This window comes from Lytechinus variegatus, chromosome 7 (assembly GCF_018143015.1).
Source record: "Lytechinus variegatus isolate NC3 chromosome 7, Lvar_3.0, whole genome shotgun sequence".
Taxonomy (NCBI): Eukaryota; Metazoa; Echinodermata; class Echinoidea; order Temnopleuroida; family Toxopneustidae; genus Lytechinus; species Lytechinus variegatus.
This window is the reverse complement of record NC_054746.1, coordinates 28,388,765-28,412,423: the sequence shown is the minus strand read 5'-3', so window position 1 is coordinate 28,412,423 and position 23,659 is coordinate 28,388,765. Positions and strand designations below refer to the sequence as shown.

The 23,659-nt window shown below is 34.8% G+C and overlaps 1 protein-coding gene across 1 annotated transcript; it reads right to left on the bottom strand.

The window, feature by feature from the left end:
* Positions 1-2,699: 2,699 nt before the first annotated feature.
* LOC121418902 (phospholipase B1, membrane-associated-like) lies at positions 2,700-22,184 on the bottom strand. Its single transcript, XM_041613093.1, has 14 exons — positions 21,660-22,184; positions 17,245-17,339; positions 16,801-16,855; positions 16,166-16,224; positions 15,526-15,593; positions 15,097-15,140; positions 14,357-14,471; positions 13,189-13,384; positions 12,083-12,174; positions 10,821-10,893; positions 9,138-9,242; positions 8,234-8,329; positions 5,382-5,447; positions 2,700-3,391 (listed from the first exon to the last, which is right to left on the bottom strand). Exons 1-14 carry the CDS (start codon positions 21,757-21,759, stop codon positions 3,224-3,226), a joined length of 1,332 nt encoding a protein of 443 aa, XP_041469027.1. The 5' UTR covers positions 21,760-22,184; the 3' UTR covers positions 2,700-3,223.
* Positions 22,185-23,659: the final 1,475 nt, after the last annotated feature.

The window sequence follows — 23,659 nt, the reverse complement described above, 5'->3', positions numbered from 1 at the left end:
GACTTTTCATGTATGATATGATTTATGTTGTTCTTTATGTTTTCATCAGGTCATTGATGAAAAACAGTTTTAAGCTGATCTTTTGTACCTGAATAAATATGTTCTTATAAATAAATAAATGGGACACTCTATTCATGTCTTGTAAATCATGAAAAATGATGGGAAGTTTGGTCTTTTTCTACATTAATAATGCGAGTGCAAAGCGAGAGCAGAATTTTTTTGATATTCTGATCTGAAAATGGATAATTTTAGTATATTTTTTTATATAAATGCTTGATATTCCGGTATGAAAAGGGTGAATTCAAGCACTATCTAAATCACTGTGTAGGGATATTGTAAAGTGGATATGGATAGCACTTAATAAATGTTGCGAGTGCGAAGCGCGAGCTGGTATTTTTATTACTATTTTGACCCGAGACCTGGATATTTTAGGCCTAAGGACATTTTGTCAAGTGAAAATGATATCTATCCTCCTATTCCTCTTCCTAAGCGCGATATGAAACTTGTCAATATCAATTTCTGTAAAAGGAACAATTTTGTATAATTAGGAATTCATGAAAATTTTATTTATCGTATTTATTAATGTTATAAGCCTGAAATTTTGACATTTTAAGCACTTTTGTAATCATGAATAGGATTTATGAGTTGATATATTTTCAACAATAATGCTAACGCAAATCGCGAGACAAAATTTTTGATAAAATGTCATGAAAGGGGGATTTTTAAGTAATTTGTCATAGAATCAGTATATAAAGAATCTTATGAAATTAATATGTGGGCATACTTGGCAAATCAAATAATGCGAGCGCACAGCGCAAAAAGCTGAAAATGATATTCACACAATAAAATGAATATTTTATATAGAGCACTTAACCAAAATCAATTTGTATATCAAACAAAATAGTATCCCGCAATTAGTAACCATCTGGAATAAAATTATTGGAAATGGTTTTTTGACTGATTTGAGTAGGTATGGGTATCAACATTTACCAACAAAAAGTTAGGAGGAATAAGGGTTGGGGAAAGTGTTTTTTTTTCAAGGTCAAAGGCCAATGACCTTTTTAAATATACTGTATAATGGTATCTCCCAGATAAAAATTATATTACAGGTTGGTGATCACGGTGTCATGATGCACAGATTCTAACAAAAAGATCAAATAAAATAAAATTAAGTACCTAGGATGCTCATTCACCCATGAAATTCAAGGTCAAAGCATTTCAAAGGTCAATGACCTTTCGTTTTTACATTATGTATCATAATGTATCAATATATAGGCCTACTTGGCAAATCAAATAATGCGAGCGCACAGCGCAAAAAGCTGCAAGTGATATTCACACAATAAAACAAACATTTTACAGAGCACTTAAACAAAATCAATTTGTAAATCAAACAAAATAAATAATGAAAGCTCAATGTCCGAGCTGAAATATGCATTGTATATTTCAAAACATATCAGCCTATTGAGCAAGATAATTATGGCGTACACTCCAGACGCTTTTTAGAAATTTTGCTCAATACGACATAAGGTATCAAAATTAATGTTTTTAGAGCCATTAAATATTTTTACCAGCGAAATTTCTTAAAGTTAGTAGCGCTTCGAGAATATACCGGCCTATAAAATTATCTATATATCATTTCAACTCATTCGGTCCGGGTAAGAATTTGACCTCCAAGAAATAAACACTTATCCCAGATCACTGCATTAGTATATCTAGAATAAAATATTCCCAATTCGTTAGACCTCTGTAAAGGTACATACAGTTATGTATAATTCAATAGATTATACTTGTTGTAAACAGTAATACAAAGCATATTGCATTTCCTCAGATTTAAAACATATATATATATATATAAACATATTAGAAATATTTTATAGTCTGCTGTGCAAGCCTTTCACTCGAGTTCTGAATGTGCAGCCTACTTTGTGTACTGAAGGTCCTCTCGCTCAGGAATTAAATCAGCAAGATCTGCATGTGCTAGTTTTTGCATGGAGACCCACTCGTTGATCAGTGTCAATCAGGGTCTGTGCCTGCAGACTATATTCAGTCCGACTGTTAATTGTGTTTCCTACTCTCTCAGACCCTCTCATCGAATCTCCCGCCCTCTCCCATATTCTCCTAATCTCTACTTTCTCAGCATTTTTTTTTCTATCTCTCCAGTTTAATATCCGTTATCCGTCCACCACACAAGTATACTCAACATTCATAGAAATAATGATAATGATAATAATGATGATGATGATAATAATAATGATATAATAATAATAACTACTTGTAGTAGTATTAGTACTACTACTACTACTTCTACTACTACTATACTACTACTACTACTAATAATAATAATGGTGGCTATACCTATATATAGGTAGCCATGGCTCATGGCGCTTCAAGAAAATAAAAATATAACACACCCTCTTGCAAACACACATACACCCGCATGCTCAACCACCCTCACACACACGCACATATACACACCCCTACAAAACAAGACACAGAATTTTATTTAAGGCATGGAAAAAAATTGTTGAATGAATAAATGTAATTGAATTAGTAAGGTAAAATTATAGAAATTCACCATTTACAATTAAGATACAAACATCAACCACAATATAATAATTACGAGATAATGATAACAGAATTTTATAATTTCAATGCATAAATAATATCTATGTGATTTAAAATCTTTGGTTAGTTTTCAATTCATATAATAAGCACCTGCTTGTGAAGAATAAGCTGACAAATAACAACACTGATGGTGATAAGGAAGAAAGTGACGATGATAATAATGATTTTAATGAACAATAACGATGCTGACATATTATGATCGATTGAACATCACAGCCAATGTCAATTGGAGCTAGTGTTTAAAATTGTCTTGTTATGGTGTTACAATCTAGCACTGGTATGTCCAAATACTTCTCTGCATGCAAGTGGTGATATTTGACACAGTGTTGGTGTCTATTCAACACTAACATTGCACGGTGTAGATTTAATTACACCAAGGTTATCTTATAAACCATGTTAGGTATAGTCCATGGAAATCCGCTTTCCGACTGAGTAAGCAGCCCATACATGTACATAGGATCAGACCACACCGTGTGGTGTTAAAGTGTTGGTGACACCAAAATATAACACCATCAATGGATTAATACCGGAATGCCATATGGTCTTGAAAATGATACCCTAAATATTTATTTTCTGCCAACTAAAGATATGAGGACAGCTATGGAACAAGACGAAGTATTGTGTTGATCTCGTGGACATGGTTGCGTAAATCTCGTGCCGATGTTGCATTGGTATTTGGTACCTCATTGTCGAAAGTGTGTGATCTTTGAAGTTTGGTAAGAAATCCTGGTTTACTGTTGACATTGGTGTAGAGGTATGGAAAGTCCTGTTTAATTAGAAAGTGAAAGGGGGCAAATGAATTGACCATGATGCAATATAATACAATCTTCTGAGTATCATTCAGGCTTTTCATAAATTCTTTCAAACTTGTATCAAATTTGATTCATTTAACCCTATTTTCAACAGTAGGAATGAATAAAAATGATGTTTCCGTGACGTCTGATGTTTCAATGGCAGGTGGGTGGGGAAGAGGGAGTGACAATGTGACCAAAACTTCATTTCATCTTTATCACCAATGGACAGTGTTAGCGATCACATATTCAAAATATTTTTAATATCACTTTCCCCGACATCACTTAAATCCGTTTTTCTCAATGTGAAAAAATCATAAGGTGTGATAGCTTCCTGCACCGGAGTTTGGTTTATGGGCGACATTTACAAACAAATTAACAAATTAATGGAGATACACAGTTGATATCTCCTAGATAAAACAGAAAGTTTGGACTCAAATACATTATACATTCATGATAATTTTATGGGGTTGGGTTGTTGTCGGAAGCAAACAGAATAGCAGAAAAAAAAGTATTTAAAAAAGTTATTAGAATTTTGATTATTTGAATTGTGACGTCAAATGCGAGCAGCTTTCCTGAATATTGTAAGAAAATCAATAAAATTGATATTCTCAGTTAACTGAAGATGTTTTTATTGTAAATTCAGTAAAAAAAATACGTAAATTATTTCACACACGCTCCTAAAAAGAAAATAAAAAATAAGTCATCACGAACCAGTAAAAAAAATGCATTTTATATCACAATATATAGGGCAGCTGCTCGTAACTCTTTCATGATGTCATAAATCATCAAAAACTTGAAATTCGAATAACTTTTTTAATATTTTAAGGATTTTCCTCAAACCTTCACCAATTTTCTTTTTTGCTGACATGTTTACAACAAACTCTTCGTTGGGGTGCTGCACTTTGTCATATCATATTAGATATGAGTACATTTGGCATTCACCAGAATGGATGACTATTTTGTAAAAATTCCTATTACTATCACAATAATACCCCCCCCCCAAAAAAAAAAAACAAGTGGAATGCCTCTGGCCGTCTCACCTGCATCACACGGTTCAATAGCAGCAGTGCTGACTTTGAAAACTACTCTAACTCGCACAAGATGTTCAGTGATACATGGTTACTCTTATGTCCACTTTTTATGAACTAGACCAATAAACTTACAGAGATATGGTATCCAACAAAAAACCCAACATGGCCAAATTTCATTGATCTTACATGACCTTTGACCTTGATCATGTGACTTGAAACTCGCACAGGATGTTCAGTGATACTTGATTACTCTTATGTCCAAGTTTAACGAACTAGACCAATAAACTTTCAGAGTTATGATGGTAATTCAACAGATACCCCAATTCGGCCAAAGTTCATTGACCCTAAATGACCTTTGACCTTAATCATGAGACCTGAAACTTGCACAAAATGTTCAGTGATGCTAATGATTACTATTATGTCCATGTTTCATGAATCAGATCCATAAACTTTCAAAGTTATGATGGGAATTCAACAGATACCCCCATTCGGCCAAAGTTCATTGACCCTAAAAGACCTTTGACCTTGGTCATGTGACATAAAACTCACGCAGGATGTTCAGTGATAATTGATAAACCTTATGTCCTAGTTTCATGAACTAGGTCCATATATTTTCTAAGTTATGATGACATTTCAAAAACTTGATTCCTCCAACATGGTCTAAGTTCATTGACCCTAAATGACCTTTGACCTTGGCCATGTGACATGAAACTCTAATAGGATGTTCAGTAATACTTGATTAACCTTATGGCCAAGTTTCATGAACTTTCTAAGTTATGATGTCATTTCAAAAACTTAACCTCAGGTTAAGATTTGATGTTGACGCCGCCGCCGCCGTCGGAAAAGCCGCGCCTATAGTCTCACTCTGCTATGCAGGTGAGACAAAAAACCCAATAACAATAATTGCTCTATCCTCCACTATCTGTCTTACCTGTGAAGGGCAGTTGAGTTTTTCACCAGTGTCATATGATGTATCTTTGGATCCTACAGGTTCAAACTGCAATGAGTAATTCAAAAATATAATTACAAATAGATTTTCAAAAAATGCACTATTGAATCTCATTGTGAATGAGATCATTTTATTGTTTAAGTCGGCATGTTCAGCCTTCGTTGGGGTTAATTATTATTGCATTCATTTAAAGTTCCAATATGGGCCCGGTAGCATAAAAGATTGTTGTATATTTAAGAGTGACTGTATATAATGGTAACTATGTACACAAAAGTCACAAGCAATGGTAAATGTCAATTGTAAATATCAATACATTTTGCTTTAATTAAAGGGGAATCCAACCGAAATAAAAACTTGCTTTTATAAGGAAGGAAAAATCAGACAAGTTGATAGGTGAAAGTTTGAACAATATTGGACAAACAACAAGAAAGTTATGAATTTTTAAAAGTTGTAAATATTGGTAATCACTATACCCATGGAGACTTCAAATTGGCCGCATATGGGATGTCATAGTGATGTAAGGCAAGGACTACTCTTCCATGTACTCCAATATACATATTATGGCTAAAATGTCATTTTTCCCAAAAGTTTTATTTAAAATTATATTTTTCTTTCATGAGGACATAAAACAATATACTACCTCGGTTATATTTAGATTACTGTTCCAGGGGAATAAGTACTTAGGAGAAAACCACAAATCCCTGATAATAAAGTACATAGCCTATGGGAAAGTTGTCCTTGCCCCTTGTCATAATTTACTTACCCAGTTGCCATTTTGAAATCTACATAGTATTAGTGATCTCAGTTTTAAAGAAGCTATAACTTTCTTATTGCATGTCCGATTTCTTTCAAACTTTCACCATTCTGTTTAATTTATTTTTCTCCTTCCAAACACAACATTTTATGGCCAAGGCAGGATTCCCCTTTAAACGGTGGCAGCGGCGGGATGTTTTTTTTTTGTTTTTTTGCAGGAGTTTCTGCATTTTATTCAGAAATCAATGATAGATTAATATGTTCACATAATTGAATGAATACAAATTAAATGTGACAATTTAAAAGATACAATGTAAATAATACAAACAAGACTGGTAATTAAATCATACCTAAGCATGTGATATAGTTCGGTAAAATACAGGGGCCAGCTATTATAAGCACAGAGGTGCTTGAAGCAATAGCAGCCAGGAGAGGGGGCTTCATAAATTATATTTGATAAATTGATCGTCACGAAATATAAGATTTGTATATATATATATATATATATATATATATATATATATATATATATATATATATATACATATATATATATATTGGTATATAAAAAAAATTGGTAAAAAGAAGTGCAAGTGTGTGCATGTGGGTGAGTGCAGGTGAATTAAATTAGGTATACTTAGAAATAAGAATTTTTTTCAACGAAGCTTTAAACGAATAGAGAGATGTACATTGTTTTATATCATGTGGCAATGCATTCCAAATGTCTGGGCCACGGTGGCGTATCGTCTTATGAGCGAGTAATATTCTTGGGTTGGTTAAGTGGAGATCTGTTGAATGCCGTGTTGGATAATTGTGAATGTCTTTGTTGTAAACAAAAAAATTGCGAAATGGAATCGGGATTGTATTGGATGAAAATTTAAACATAAATATGGCCGTTTGATAAATGTTAATATCTTCAATTTTCAATGTTTTTAAGTTGTGAAATATTGGATCAGTATGTGCAATGAAATGTGAATGAGTACATATGCGGAGTGCTTTCTTTTGGAGACGGAAAATCCTTTCTATTTTTACCTTACTACCATACCCCCATACTAAGTTGCAGTAAGATAAGTGAGATAAAACGAACGAATTATAAAGCATAAATAATGATTTTTGGGAGAGATAATATTTTAATCTAAACAAAATTCCTATTCCTCTGGATGCCATCATGCAAATATTGTGAATGTGACTGTTCCAGGTTAAATTTGAGTCAATCCATACACCTAAAAATTTGGTTTCTTGTTTTTCAATGATAGGGATGTCATCTATGTATATATTAAGGAACATATGTTTAGTTTGAATGTGTTTAAAATACATAAAATTTGTTTTGCTTATATTTAGGGAGAGCTTATTAGCTTTAAACCATTTTGATAATTTCTTTAATTCTAAATTAAGTGTCGGGACGAGTATACTTAAGTCTTTGTGGGAATAGAAGACATTTGTATCGTCTGCAAATAAAACATATGTTAATTCTCGAGATGCATTTACAATATCATTCATATAAATCAAAAATAGCAAGGGACCTAAAATCGATCCTTGTGGTACTCCACATTTCATAGTACAAATATTGGATGTGTTTGATTTGAAAGAAACATAATGGCGTCGATTACTTAAGTAATCTTTGAACCAAGTGAAAACAACCCCCCTGATTCCATATCTCTTTAATTTAGAAAGTAAAATGCGGTGATCCATAGTATCGAATGCTTTTGATAAGTCCATAAAACCCCCAACATTGTGTTCTTTTTTAGAGAGAGAATCAGATATTTTGTCGAATAATTGTAAAATTGCATAATTGGTTGAGTGATTCTCTCTGAAACCATATTGATTTGGAAATAATATATTGTTATTATGTTGAATCACATAACCCAAGAATTTAAGCTCATCCCATCACAATTATGATAAAAAGTAAATATTTTCTTTCATTAACCAAAAAAAATTGGTTCTACATGCAAAAAATTGATGATTAATAAGTTATCATTGACACAAAGTCTTATGGTTAGAAGTGCAACGACAATGGTCCCAAGTGAGAAAGTAAATTTTATTGACTTATTTTATTTTTAGATATAATATTGTTTACTTACCAAGTTGTTCCAATTGGCCGTTGACTGGGCAGCCTGTCCCTTCTGACTGAGATGAAAACAATCGGGTGCAAAGAATGACCTGTCGACTTCTCCGTCCTAATTCAAGGAATCAAGGAAATGGGTTAATAGAAGGGATGAACGAAATCGAGGAAAGCACTATATGCATATCAAAATGTAAAAAGAACAAGCTTGAATCCTCCTCCTCCTCCACTACTACTACTACTACTACTACTACTACTACTACTACCACCACCACCACCACCACCACCACTACTACTACTACTACTACTACTACTACTACCACTACTACTACTACTACTACTACTACTACTACTACTACTACTACTACTACTACTACTACCACTACTACTACCACTACTACTACCCCTACTACTACTACTACTACTACTACTACTACTACTACTACTACTACTACTACTACTACTACTTCTACTAATGCTACTACTACTACTACCACCACCACCACCACCACCACCACTACTACTACTACTACTACTACTACTACTACTTCTACTAATGCTACTACTTCTACTACTACTACTACTACTACTACTACTTCTACTACTACTACTACTACTACTACTACTACTACTACTACTTCTACTACTACTTCTACTACTACTACTACTACTACTACTACTACTACTACTACTGCTACTACTACTACTTTTACTACTACTACTACTACTACTACTACTACTACTACTGCTACTACTACTACTACTACTACTTCTACTACTACTACTACTACTACGACTAGCACCTTTTTTCTTCTGCCTATTCCTTCTCCTTCTACTTCTTCTTTTTCTTTTATTTACTTTTCGCGATAATTTTATTGAAATTTGCAATATCTTATTGGAACCAAGGCAATAAAACAACATACCGGTAGTGTAGGAACAGTTGTGTCTTCTAAAAATGGCTGATATACTGCCGTGAAATCATCTTTATCATCATATTTTCCACTTTCTACAGAGTTGCGAAGAAGTCGCTGTGTTCAATAAAAGAGAGTCAGGGAGAACAAACAGTGCATGGGGTGTAATTCTTTTTTATCATATGCATTTATACACTATTAGCTATCAGTAGATTGTGTTCTTTCTCTAAGGAGGGTATTACAGATTTTCAAAGAATAAATCATGGATAAAGAGTTTGTATCACCAAGAGAAAAGCCAAAAGGTATATTTTGAGGGTATTTTATAGTCCGTCTAATTAAGGGAAAGTTGTTCAAATGTGACATCACACATCCTTGTCGCATTGCCAACAGGAGGATCTCCATAGCATCAGTGATCGCAATATTCAAATGATCATAACTTTCCCAATAATTGCCAACATTTTCTGAAACTTTCTTTGTTCTTATTCTTTGATTTTTCTGTTTCGACACAAGCCTACTTGTTCCTAAAGTTTTATTCCCCTTTATGATGTGATCATAAAAATGATGCAGAAATTAAGAAATGACAGCAAGTTGAAAAAAAACTTCAAAAAAAAGGATGAGCATGATTTCCTATCATTTGACCTTCTGACCCCTAGAATCCTAGATGACCCTTGACCCCATTATTTCATGGGGTCATGTGGTATTATCCAAGGATCATATACATCACGTATGGACATAATTGTTGAAAAATAAAGAAATGGGAGCAAGTTGAACAAAAACTTTAATTTTACAGAGCAATGGACCAATAGGAAAAGTGTGTACTAGTATAGAGCTCATTTCGATTTCAATCAAGAACCTGATGTTATGAATGAGCTGCACCATCTCAGTTAAAAATCCAGCAATGTCTCTTCTGGGCGTTGTGGCGTGCGCCTGTAATCCAAGCTATGTGGGGAAGTTACAAATTGATGCAGAGGTTCGAGCCCTGGTCACGTCTTTCGGATGGTGACGTTAAAGGTCGGTCCCAGACGTAAATAATCATATCTGATTGATACACGTCTGACAACACTCAAATACACACACTTCATTGCTTGCTGGGGGGGGGGCAAGATTGAATTCTGGGGAGCGTTTATCAACATTAATGTCGCACTAGTTGTCAGATCGGACAGCTTTCCTTTACTGTATTTTGATTGGCTGAGGAGTACAGTTCCCATGGTAACTGTCAGATAAAAAAGGACTTGTCGGATTAATGTTCGACAAGTCCCCCGAACTATTATATCCCCCAGTGGAATAATGAGCTAAACAAGCTTATGAGAGCACACCACGGTGTAAGCGAGCGACAATGTTGACCTTTTACGAAGTAATAATCTGATCTTGTGATAGATTTTGACATTATATTCAGAAAAGAATGTCTCATTTCACCCCTTTCTTTCTTTTTCCCCTTTTTATTTATTGTCACGGATCTTTTTGGTCCAGAGCCATCACGCTCCCCATTTATATATGCCAGGGATTTGTCTCATGGTAAATCACGATGGACTTAAAAAAAAAATCAAGAAAAAACATGCAAAGTAGTTTAAAAAAATTGTCCTTATGATAAAACCGCAATAGTTTCTCTAGGCTCTGATTATCCCAATCTAATCCCATTTATCAAAGGCGAAAGATTAACTAAACATTATGAGAATCCGATCCAAATAGTCTTACCTGCATTTCTCTGGCTTTGAGATAAACGTAGTGTTGTGGGATTGACCCTCCTAATGCACATGGGCAGAACACACTGGATACAATAAAACCAAAGCAAAAAAATAATAATGATATAAAAAGAAAGCAAAATGTATGACAATGGGAGTAGCGAAACATACATGGAAATTAAAAAATCAATAAGTAAGGTTGTTTGATATAATAAGAAGCATAATGTGGAGCGTTGTGGCCCAGTGGATTAGTCTTCAGACTTTGAAACAGAGGGTCGTGGGTTCGAATCCCAGCCATGGCGTAATTTCCTTCAGCAAGAAACTGATTCACAATGTACTGCACTCAACCCAGGTGAGGTAAATGGGTACCGGTATATAGGAAGAAATTCCTTAAGAACCTGTGTGCGCTATGAACGCCTAGCTTAGCCGGGTAATATATAGGAGCGCCTTGAGCACCTAACAAGGTGGATATGTGCGCAATATAAATATCCTATATTATTATTATAAACTACTAGTACACTAATAGAAGCAACTATTATAATGGTCATGATGGTGGAGCAGCATTTCTCATCACTCCAAAACGTTTCATCACAATCGCATATTTTTCAAATCCAACATTGCTTAATTTAGCTAATTTACTGGAATATGTAGCTGTCTGATTATTTACACACTATCTAGAGTGAGTTGGGGCACGGTTTTAGGATAAGAAATGTTTCAGTGATAACGATTTTTTTTTCTGATCGTAGATATATAATCTTTAAAAAAATATTTGGAATTGTGGTCAAACTAAACATAGACAAAATATATTATATGAGCAGTCGAAACTTTTAGTTATTCAGCTCTGCATAATAGGAACTATGTAGGAAAAGCGCGGGTGTTCATAACAAAGCACGAGGAAGGAATAAAGAAACATAATCATGCCAGTTTCATGTTTTACTTGCTTTTATGTTTTACATGCTTTTAAGCACCTTCTTTAATGATTTATGCTAAATCAGTTTCGAAATAATGCAGGTCTTCATGGTGGTGTTTCTTTGACCTCCATGGTTTAAGTCATCAGAATGATGTTTGTTGCACATGTTGCAGGGGCGACAGAACAGGGGGGCACTAGCTGTTTTCACTAAATTGTGAAAATGATCACCAAACCGTGATTTTATGTTCAGCCCCCCCCCCCCCATATGGAGATCGTTCCGCGGCCCATAAAGTATGTATACATTTTTGTGCAAATTCTTCACAAAAAGCAAAATCATTGGATATTAGCCTATTTAATGAACTTACCTGGTAATTAAGTTACATATCGTCGGGCCCTGTAGCTTCATGATCTGATTAGCTTGCATTATTCCAATAACGTTGACGAATGTCCTTGGGCTCTTTTAAAAATAAATAACAAACATGACACAAATGGAACATACTAAAGCGATTAAGATTGGTTTGTAATGACGAAATTGCATGAACGTAAACCAATGGCAACAGTATAATAACCTCATCACTTGAAGTATTAAGGTAAGGAAGGCGCCAATTCAAGGGAGTGCAAAAGGCATATTTTATTTTTAAAACAGGATTAAAAGTAAAATCTGAGCATCGGCGTCAGGAATTTGGAGAAGAGTGATATTGCCACATGCCCGGGCGCTGATTTCTAGAATATATCATTGAGTATCCTGGTGAAATACCAAGCTCCTCATAATTCGTCAATCACTAAGTAAAAGAGTGGTGATCATATAAAAAAAACACAACAACTTTGGTGTATTTAAAGGTAAAAGGTGTATTTAAAGGTAAAAAAAGGGTCATGGATTCGAATCCCAGCCATGGCGTAATTTCATTCAGCATGCTGATCCACAATGTGCTGCACTCAACCCAGGTGAGGTAAATGGGTACCGGTAGGAAGTAATTCCTTAAAAAGCTGTGTGCACTATGAACGCCTACCTTAGCCGGGTAATATAGGAGCGTCTTGAGCACCTAACAAGGTGGATATGTGCGCAATATAGATACCCTATATCATTATTATTAATATTATTAAAAAGGGATAAAAAGTATATTTAAAAAATGTGATAGCTTAGACGTCAAAATCTACTTTGTTCTTTCTGGGATCCGTTGCATTGAACTTTTGCCATAAAAAACTCTGGCAAATTTTTTGCCAGATTTTTCAATGTGTAATTTTCAATGGCATAATTTTGTTTGCCAAAGTTTTTTTTTTATTTGCCAGAGTTTTTTTTATGGCAAAAGTTTTATGCAAGAGTCCCAGGTGAGCACATGATCTGACAATGCTCGAACAAAATTTTGTTAAAAAGCAATTTCCCCTAATAATATTTTCCTCTTGAGAAGCAGATCAAGTTTTCTCCCGAAACCACTATAAATCGAAAGATAATATAACATCAACAACAAACCTCATCGTGTAATATTTGGATGGTCTTTTCCACAAATTTAATGTAGTTTGCTGGTGAGTTTTTAGCGTACAGACATCCACTGCATAGGTCATTCCCGCCAATGAATAATGTTATCAGTTTCCAATCATTCTCAAAATCGACCGAAGGATCATCTTTCATTGTTTGGATCAGCTCCCGAGCCTGGCCAGGCATGTCTCTGTTCAATTTATATCAATTCAATTCAGTTCAATTTCAATTCCATTCAATACAATTTAAATCAAATTAAGATCACTTTAATTCAATTCCATTGAATTTAATGTAACGTTAGTCAATTCAATTCAATTCAATTCCATTCACTGTAAAAAATAATTTAAACAACGTTGTTTACTATGTGAATCACACATTAGTTATTTAAACAGTTTTGACAAGTGTTTGAGATCTTAAACAACCATGCTTAAATTATTGATAATGAAATATTTTAATTCAAATTTTGTTGTATAAGATTTTGAACACTTGTTTAAAATATGTAAACTATACTGTGCGATTCACACAGTAAAAAACGTTGTTTAAATCATTTTTAACAGTGTTCAATTAAATGTCATTCAATTTAACAAAATCAAGTTCGAATTTGAATTCAATGAAACGTTATTCTATCCATTTAAATCAGTTCATTTCTTCTAAGATCAATTCCACTCAATTCAATTTCATTCATTTAAATCAAATAAGATCCAAATTGATTTTAATGAAACCTTATTCATTCAATTTAAATCAGTTCAGTTCTAAGATCAATTCAATTCACTTCAGCTCAGTACATTTCAGTTCAATTAAATTCGGTTGAACAGGTGTATTTGACTTTGACTATTTGACACCTTGAAATATAATGCTTCATCTTGAAAGTACAGAATTGAATAAAATGTGACAGGTAGGCCATGTTGATTTTCTTGAAAAAATAAATTTGAGTAAGATTTCTTTGAAAATATGTATTCTTATTAATTAGTATTGTTTACAGGTTCACGAAATGTCTTTTCTCATTGGTCATGAGTTTCTTCAAGGGCCTTGCATGAGCGGCACTGAAAAGTCAACATGTGCGCTATTATAAGTAGCCACTATTCTTATTGTTATAAATCATGGTTGTTGTATATAAAAGATAATATTGGTGGGACATGGATTTGGGGGAAAATTGACTTACGTTGCATAAGATCCACTGATTGCCACATTCAATCGTTTGTTGAATGGTTGGGTTAAAATGACAGAAAGTCCGGTCGAATAGCCATACAGATGAGAATTATACTTTCTGAAAATATCTGCGTGAGAACGTTAGAAAATAATATATATATTAATAATGTTTTCAATTATTTACCAGGGATCCCTGTATTTACAGAGGGAGTCTAAGCAAACAGGGGAAATCCAAGATGAAAATTGTATTATCTGAATTTATCTAAGAGAGAACTTAGAAAAAATGTAGTCTATTTTCATTTTGTAGAAGTGTTCCTACGGGGACTAAAGTTCGATGTATGATAACACATACAAATATGGATTCATTTGCAGATCGTGCTTGGCAGGAATTTTAATGAATAAATGACAAATTTTAACTTTGTACCGTTAAAAATGTGCAACACATAGCCACTCAGAAGTACACTTAAAAGATGCGAAACTTTCTTGCATTCAAGCAGATTTTAAAGGTGCAACATTTAAGGTTCCTCTCAGAGCACAAATAATTATGAAAGGTTGCCCCTGAAGGTGTTCACGTGTGTTCCCTAGCTTGTACTATCACATTTAGAAGAAAAAAAATCTTACCAATCTAGCAACCAGGAAAATAAGTTTACCCTTGGCCTGAATAAAGTATAATAGTTTAACTGTTTTGAAGAAAGAAGCAACTGTTGCTTGCAATGAAATAGTTGTTTAGCGTTTTTCGCAATGAATACTTACTCGGAAGTGTAATGATCTCCTCCAACGTTTTATCGCCTCCAATACTAAAAAGAAGGACAAAGGTATATGTTTAAGCAATGACAAAATTGCTAAAAAGGGTGATCGTAAGTGTCTATATATATTTTTTTCGTCTTCTTCTTCTCTTCCATCCCGCCTTCCATCTCCTCTTTCTTCTTTATCTTCTTCCTCTTCCTTCTTCTTCCTCTTTCTCTTCTTCTTCTTCTTCCTCTTCTTCTCCCCCTTCTTCTCCTTCTTCCCTTCCTCTTCCTCCTCCTTTCTTCGTTTTCTGCTCCTTCTTTTTCTCCTTTTTTTCTTCTTCCTGTTCTTCTTCTCCTTCGATATTGATGGAATTTTTTTATCATGCTTGCGGACCGTTGGCGGTAACTTGGTCCTCGGTTGAATAGTAAAAGTTTTGAATCCAGTAATCACCTTGATGCTTCCCCTGGGTATTCGAACATCACAGGTGAGAAAGAGCTCGCACCAGCTCCATACGCCGCCTTCATCGTGAAAATAATGACAGAGAGATATTAGATAAGATTAACTTCCATATCATCTTCCCTATATATGAATTAAATCATCATATTGTACATGTTTAAATTGCCTAAAATTATGATATAATTAAAAAGAGTACAGCATGTGATCCGTTAGTAGCAGCTATTGTAGACATTATGATGGAAAAATGAATATGTATATTTATTTACGGTTAGTTTATTCTTGGACTATAATATTGAATATTTGTAATATTATCCGACGTATATCAAAAACAAGCACCTCTGCCAGGAACGTCACTTCTATTAAATTTTAATCCCAAACGAAATCATCATATCCGTGTATAATTCTATTAGGAGTATCATCGATAATGAAACATGCTCGGGAATGGACCAAGATGGACAAAAATTATCATCACATTATAAAAATTTCCACTGTTGAGTAAAAGACCATCGTTTCTCATAGACCTAACATATTTCAATTTTGTTATAAAAAAAGTGAACTGCACTGGACATGCATGAAGTGATAATAATAAAGTAAATAAAAAAGGATCGGGTTTACTGATACGATGCATCTTTACCGTCAACGAGTCACCTAGAGCACCAATAATCCTGATGTCTCCGGGTCGTAATAAATGAACTATATAAGAAGAACATAAAAAGAAACCAACGTTATTTTCAATCAACTCAGCTAATAAGACTAGCATAAATTCAGCTGAGATCATCAATGTGTGTACTGTTAGAATGATGCGCCCTATTACAAACGAAATAGAAGAGAGAAAATAGTTGCGTATATATAGGCATGGTAGGGGAAGAGTGAGTAAAGATTGACCATAATAGTTTTCTTGCAAGTTTTGGTGTAAAAAATTACCCAGGGCGGCTCCTGCTCTGATCTGTCCATAATAATGATTTGGTATGATTGTATTACTAGCATCGAGACGAGCCGGTGACACTTTTTCCCCTTATGATGATGACGTCGTTGTTAATTTCATGGTATTGACCGATAGAATTTCTCGTATTGTGAATTATTAGAGACTCATGGTGCATAATTATAATCAGAAATATTATTCATTTCGAAAAGCAGCATAGGCAAAGCACAAATTACAACACTAGGTCTATAGTCTATATTATGTTTGTAGACGATTTATAGATACAGCCACCCTCCCGTATACGTAGCTTATCTCTCTCTTTCACGACCTCCAAACCCCTCTTTTACCTGATTCTGGAACCGTTGGCGAAACAGATTCGGGACAATCAAAGTTTGATCCAACCTAAAACCAAAAGACATATAGGTAACGAAATCTCAAATTCTGATGAAAATGGAATATAAAGAAGAGCATTTAACAAAGCTCTATCCGATTATAACACCAGTCATAACTTTGGATGGTCAAGTCGTGATCTCTTGAAGATGACATTAATAATAAGATTCACAATGTCTAACAAAAGGTCAAGTAGTTGTTTCTGTAATCTTGGTTATTGTCCTCATTGTTTGACTAAGCCAAAATATAGAATTCATGTATATACCTTAACAGTGAACCGACATTATATAGATTCTATAAGACAATATTGCTCCGGTCATAATATCTCAGAGGGCATGGGGTTAGGGTTTTACTGAAGTTTTAAAATAAATCGGCGGGTCTGAAAGAAAAAGAATATCTACCTTGTCGATGTTCCGATCAACGAAGAGTTCATCTTTTAAGCTGATAGAGGAGTTTTCAAATCCATTTTGAATCTTGAGTAAAAAGTCAGTAGCACCTGCATTGAAAAAAATATAATGCTAAACTAATAATGAAAATTCAACAATCAAGAAAGCAATCGATTTCATTTTAGACAACACATCACACATGCATGAAACGTTATACACCCGTCATTCTGAAGGTACGATATTCCGAAACACGCAGATTGCATAATTTATACCGAGATGTTCTTTATAGTCCGAAAATAAAAAGGGTTCCTAAATCCGAACACTTGTGGAATCATCCCGAAGGATCGTTTATTCCAAAAATAAATAAAGTTCGTCCAGATCTGTATACACAGACGCCAGCCGCGGGTCCATGGATTTTACCAGGAAGGGGAACTTTGTCCTTCAAAATTTTCACAACCCCCCACCCAAAAAACTGAACTGGTGCTATGATTATCTGAACTACATAATACGAAAGACACCAATTCTACATCAATGATGCATACACACCCATATGGTTACCATACCCTGCAATTTAAAAAAAATATCTTTATCTGATTATGTTATATTCATTATTTATTTCAGAATGATATGAATAAACATTCCACAATATTTCTCATAAACCATCGTAAATAAAAAAAAAATCCCCAAAGAATTAATATTCCAGGTATTTTGCTCATAGTAATCATCGTTTACAAACGTCAGATACAGTTTTTTTTTTCTCTCTCTCTCTTTTTTTATAGGTTATTTGACATTGCATTACACAGACGCATGTGAATGATACAAATAAAATAAAAGTAAACAACCCTGATAAATAACATGTTCCCTCAATGCGTTCTATTTGTTTTCAATTTTTGTGTGTGTGTCCATGGTGTGTCTATAGGGGCCATGTCTTCTGGTTCAGCAAGCAAATAGTATTAAAGGGAATTGCCACGAAGAATAAACTACATATTCGACAATGGTCAGACTTTCATTAAAGGACAAGTCCACCCCAACAAAAACTTGATTTGAATAAAAAGAGAAAAATTCAACAAGCATAACACTGAAAATTTCATCAAAATCGGATGTAAAATAAGAAAGTTATGGCATCTTAAAATTTCGCTTATTTTCAACAAAATAGTTATATGAACGAGCCAGTTACATCAAAATGAGAGAGTTGATGACATCACTCACTCACTATTTCTTTTGTATTTTATTATATGAAATATGAAATATTTTTATTTTCTCGTCATTGTCATGTGAAATGAAGTTTCATTCCTCCCTGAACACGTGGAATTCCATTATTTTAACATTTTGTGCTTAAGGCAAGTAGGTCCTAATCGTCAAATTCGTAAAAATTGAAATATTGTATAATTCAAACAATAAAAAACAAAAGAAATAGTGAGTGAGTGACATCATCGACTCTCTCATTTGGATGTAACTGGCTCGTTCATATAACTATTTTGTTGAAAATAAGCGAAAATTTGAAATGTCATAATTTTCTTATTTTACATCCGATTTTGATGAAATTGTCAGCATTGTGCTTGTCTGATTTTTCTCTATTGATTCAAATCAACATTTTTCTAAGGTGGACTTGACCTTTAAAAAGCATTGAATGCCATCGACACATCATCGAGGTCGTTACGCATTGTTGATTTAAACCAATGTCTGAATTGGGCGGAGGGCCCTCTCTCGACACCCTATACAAGCGCAAGAAAGTTACAAAACCCCAAGAAGATTAAACATTGAATCCGATTACTAGTACACGTTTTGTTACTTTAAATCAGTTTCATACTAAATGCAAAACTTATACGTCACAATCGCTCTATAAAGCATACCTCCTCCAGTGAAATTAAGCGAAACTTTCAAACGTATAACATTCTTATTTCACATCCGATTTAGATGGCGTTTTCACCGTTATGCTTTTTGATTTTTCGCTTTTCATTCAAATCAACTTTTTGTTTGGGGTGCATGGACGTGGCCTTAAAGATATTAATTTTGATTTCCTTAAAAAGTATATCAGATTTTTCTTCAATACATGGAAATTTAGATCTGCTTTTCTCTTTGAATAATTGCATGTTTAATCCGTTTTCAAATAAATTATTGTGGGTTTTTCAACTATGGGAGGCTTATTTTCGTCAACTCGTTTTGAAACTATGTTGTGAATTAATGGAAATATATAATAATAGAAGGCGTAGCTGTAATCAACCCCCCCCAACGTACACTATGAGATTCGTTGCGATCCGAATTTCAAAGAAATTGTAATAACATTTGATATAAACATTCCATCAACAAAAAATATCTTGGCGATCATAGTTCAAAATAATGGAAGGACTATAATCGAAAGGCTATAATTGTTCGAGCCTCTCTGGAGGAATAAAAGAAAATTAAATTCCAAATTGTAATGACGCCATCATCACCTGCGACTTGAAGCCGATTTGGACTTGCTTGCTGCAAAACAAAATTATTCCTAACATTATTCCGAATTTCAAATAAAATTATTCTTCTTCTTGGGACTCAATGCAAATTGCAATTTATTTAAAAAATCGAGTCGCATCGCGTCGCATAGTGTGCGCTGGGCTTAATGTTTTCCATAGCCATCATTCCTTTTTAAATTTTGGTGAGGCCGAAAAATATCCCTGTCGGAAATCGCATCCGAAACCCCGGCAAATAAAGCCGGTGTCTCAAACTACGTACTACACCGGAGAGATGGGGGGGGGGGGGGTCCGGGTTCGATTCCCAGAAGAGAGATTTTCTTCCACTTGATCAAAATTTTCAAAACATGCAAATGGGGGGAATTTGATTAAAGGTATAATATATTTTTTTTCCGGGTTCGATTCCCAGAAGAGAGATTTTCTTCCACTTGATCAAAATTTTCAAAACATGCAAATGGGGGGAACTTGATTAAAGGTATAATATATTTTTTTTCTCTCTCTCACTCTCTATTTTTTAAAGTCTGTAACAAGAGATAAGGGCTTATGATAATTTAACAAGTATATAGACTATACTCTATACAACTTACTTCTAATGTGACTTTATCAGAAGAGTACTTAATACAAAGTCTATTTAAAAATATATTTTTTCGTCAAAATGAACAAACATTTCTCACTTTCATTAAATTTGATACAGACCAATTCATTCGACAAAAATTTAAATCCTGTTTTAATAGAAATATTCCATCGAGTGCCCCTACTAAAAACGTATCTCTTAATTTGAGAAGGTTGTTTTTAAAAGCGTGGTGCTTATATAGTAATCTAATAAACATCGTGGCAGCATTCATACGCCCCAAGACGTTACAGATTATGCCACGAAAATGAATAACTTTTTTGTGTTAATTGCGTACCAATTCATAAGGACAAAGATCTCTGTATATAGAATTGACACGGAAATGGGTTATAGTGGAAAGAGTACTGAGAGCAAGCAAGCTAGCCGCGGCAAGGTCAACAACAGATAATGTTTCCGTAAATTTGCCCATGATAAAAGTTATACGTTCTCGCTGGGTCATACCCCATGCCAGCCCGCATTTCGACATTCCACAGTTAAAATTGAGTTGTATATATTACATTTATAAATATCAAGAAGAAAAGGAAAGGGATGTTAAAAATATGTGGACCTGTCTCATATTTTCTTCTTCTTCTCAAGTTCTTCTCTACAAGTACAGGCCATATGATCGTCAGCCGTATTGTCGTACTGTATTCAACTTTTTATTCAACTAAGAATTTCGAAGTCCTCCATTATTGTTTTCGGAAATTTTGAAATGAAAAAAAAACTTCACCTCTATAAGTCGTTTTCCCCCTTATTAAAATACACTGGCGTCGCTCCTGAGTCCTGGTATGAAGTGAATTCAATAATAATGTCCATATGAATTTACTTTATTTGGCGATATTAGCCAGTATTAGGCTTAATTAATGTGACGAAAACTTTATTTTGTTTAGATCTGTTTCAAAACTCACGGTCAGGTCGGGTATTCCCCCAGCAACTAAAGTCCATATCTCATATCCCGATCAACTTGAACGTGAATTACTCTCGAATCTCTACATGTATATACGTCTGTCAATCTGCTTCCACCCACCCCCCCCCCCTCTCTCTCTCTCTCCCTCCCTCGAGGCAGGGGCTGCGGGGGCAAATTCACCTCTAGCTGCACCCCCGGACTTTTTTCCAAAACCGTGTACAAAATACGTAATAATGACCATGGCATGTGATTACGATTGTTTGCATGGTCAGCCCCCCCCCCCCCCCCCACTTTCAAAACCACTCCGTGGCCCCTGACTCACTTTCTCACAACCCATAGCTGCTTCCTGTATTCTTTTGAATAATTACTCCTGTCATTCCAGTTTGGTATACAGCCTTGTATACAGGCATTATGTTTCTGAATGGTCTAATCATGGAGGTAAAAGAGATACCAGTATACTTACGATTTGAGAACTTATAAGTCGTACAATGCACAGGTGGTAGCAAACCAGTAGATGCGAGAAAGCAAAGGACAAGAAAGCAATATTTCGGTGTGTACCCCATTTTAATATAACTTCGGTTCCGAAACGTCTGGTCTGGTCACTTTGAACGTGAGTCAATACCCCGGGTCAATACATGTGTACTGTATATATGTTTCATTTGGTTTGACCTGCTTTACTGTTCTCAGTTCAGTGCACCCGTGTTCCTTATCCAGTTGACATGCGGCTTTGTATAGAAAAAGAAATTCAATAGAGGTTTACAAAAGCCCTTTCGAGTCCCGTTACTGTATTTCGTGGAGGTCTTGAAAATACTGTACTTTTGCAGTCATGAGTCTCTGTCGGTACGAATTCCCATGACTTCATCGGATCAGGGAGTTGAGTTTATCCAAAGTAGAATGTACAGCTATACAGTATACATAAGTAGAGTACAGAAGCAGGATCGAAAGTGTTTGACGCTGAGACGAGGACGGGTGGTCCGCTCGTGCCTTGCGTACTGAAGGCCCTCTGGGGGGCGTTTCATCAATATTTTCGTCCGACAAGTTGTCAGATCTGACAACTTTCCTGGATTCTGATAGGTTGAGAAGCACTGTTACTATAGTAACTGTCGGATAAAACGTCCGACAAGTCCTTTCATGAAACGCTTCCCTGGTGTCACGCGCGTAAAACATTCCCCATAGACCTGTTTGTTAAAATGACACTTGAAAAATTCATAAAAATAAATGTGAAATTAGAGGGTGGAATGTTTACTACCATTGGATAGGATATATATCTGGCATTCCATATCTGACCAGGAAAGGGTACCGTAGCCAGCTCATTTTGAAAATAAATCGCCATTTATGAAGATAACTATGAATGGATCAAATTCATCGACTGAAACAGTAAAATAGCCCTAATTAGTCCGCCAGTCAAAAAATAGTACCAAGCCACTTTTTTATCATCCCAATTTGGGCGAAGGAAGTTCAGTAGTTACCATTTCTAGAATCAGTGTTAGATTTTGAATCATATTCATACATTTTTGTCAATCAGCAACATCAAATTGAAAAAAAATTGTAAATGGGTTGGGTCGAACGAATATCTTGAGCCCTCCTGATGTAATTAGGCTCATGGCACCCTCTCGCCCTGGAATTGAAACAGCAAGTTTGGTATGTCCTAGTCTTATGTGGAGACACACTTGTCGATCAAATTTTCAATTAGGGTCTGTGCCTGCAGACTAAGGGTGGGGCGGGAAGCCGATGCAAACCTTAATGTGCAAGTCGAGTGCCTCCCCCCTCCATCCTCCCTTCTGGATGAGAGGATGAGGTGGTAAAGAAAAAGAAGACAATTCCGGGCCGAGAGATTTAGATTGGACTCGATTTTCTTCTGGACCTCTTTTCTTGACCAATTTACATACAAATCGCATGAAACATAAAAAGATTAATTAATAAGAATTTAGAAGGATTTATTCTTCCACAAATTAATCTCAATAGACATAATCAGGGGCTGACTTGACAATTTTTTTATCTCGTTTTATCGTGTTTTCACTTTCCGGAAAAATATGGGGTGAACACAAAATGCGAACATGAAACTAAGCAATAAACAAACTGTGGTTTTTTCAAATACCGAATTTTTTTTGGCATGTTTGTATTTGGTTTGGCGCCATCTCTCGCACGAAAATAGGCCAACCTGCATGTTTTAACAATCACAAGCACGTATAAAACACAAGTTCAAATAATTTTTTTAATTTTCGCTGGATTTTTGTAGCGCTTTAATTAAAAGAATACAAAGTGCAACTCTACCCCAGCTTGATCGAGGTACCGCTTCTTCAGCAATGCTCATGAGCATTCACACTGTAAAAACTGTGGTGTTAAAACTGACACCAATTGGTGTTAATAGAGGACCACACCCTGAGGTGTTAAAATTACACCCTAAAGATTGAACATAACACCAAAGAGTGTAAATGTAACAACCAAAGGTGTTGTAATAAC

Excerpts from the sequence above, each read along its gene's own strand:
- LOC121418902 (XM_041613093.1), bottom strand. The coding sequence starts at position 21,759 with ATGGGGTACACACCGAAATATTGCTTTCTTGTCCTTTGCTTTCTCGCA. Across the intron at positions 16,856-17,244 it reads TTGATCGGAACATCGACAAG|GTTGGATCAAACTTTGATTG; the intron begins GTAGATATTCTT and ends TTTTGGTTTTAG. Across the intron at positions 5,448-8,233 it reads CGGCCAATTGGAACAACTTG|TTTGAACCTGTAGGATCCAA; the intron begins GTAAGTAAACAA and ends TACTCATTGCAG.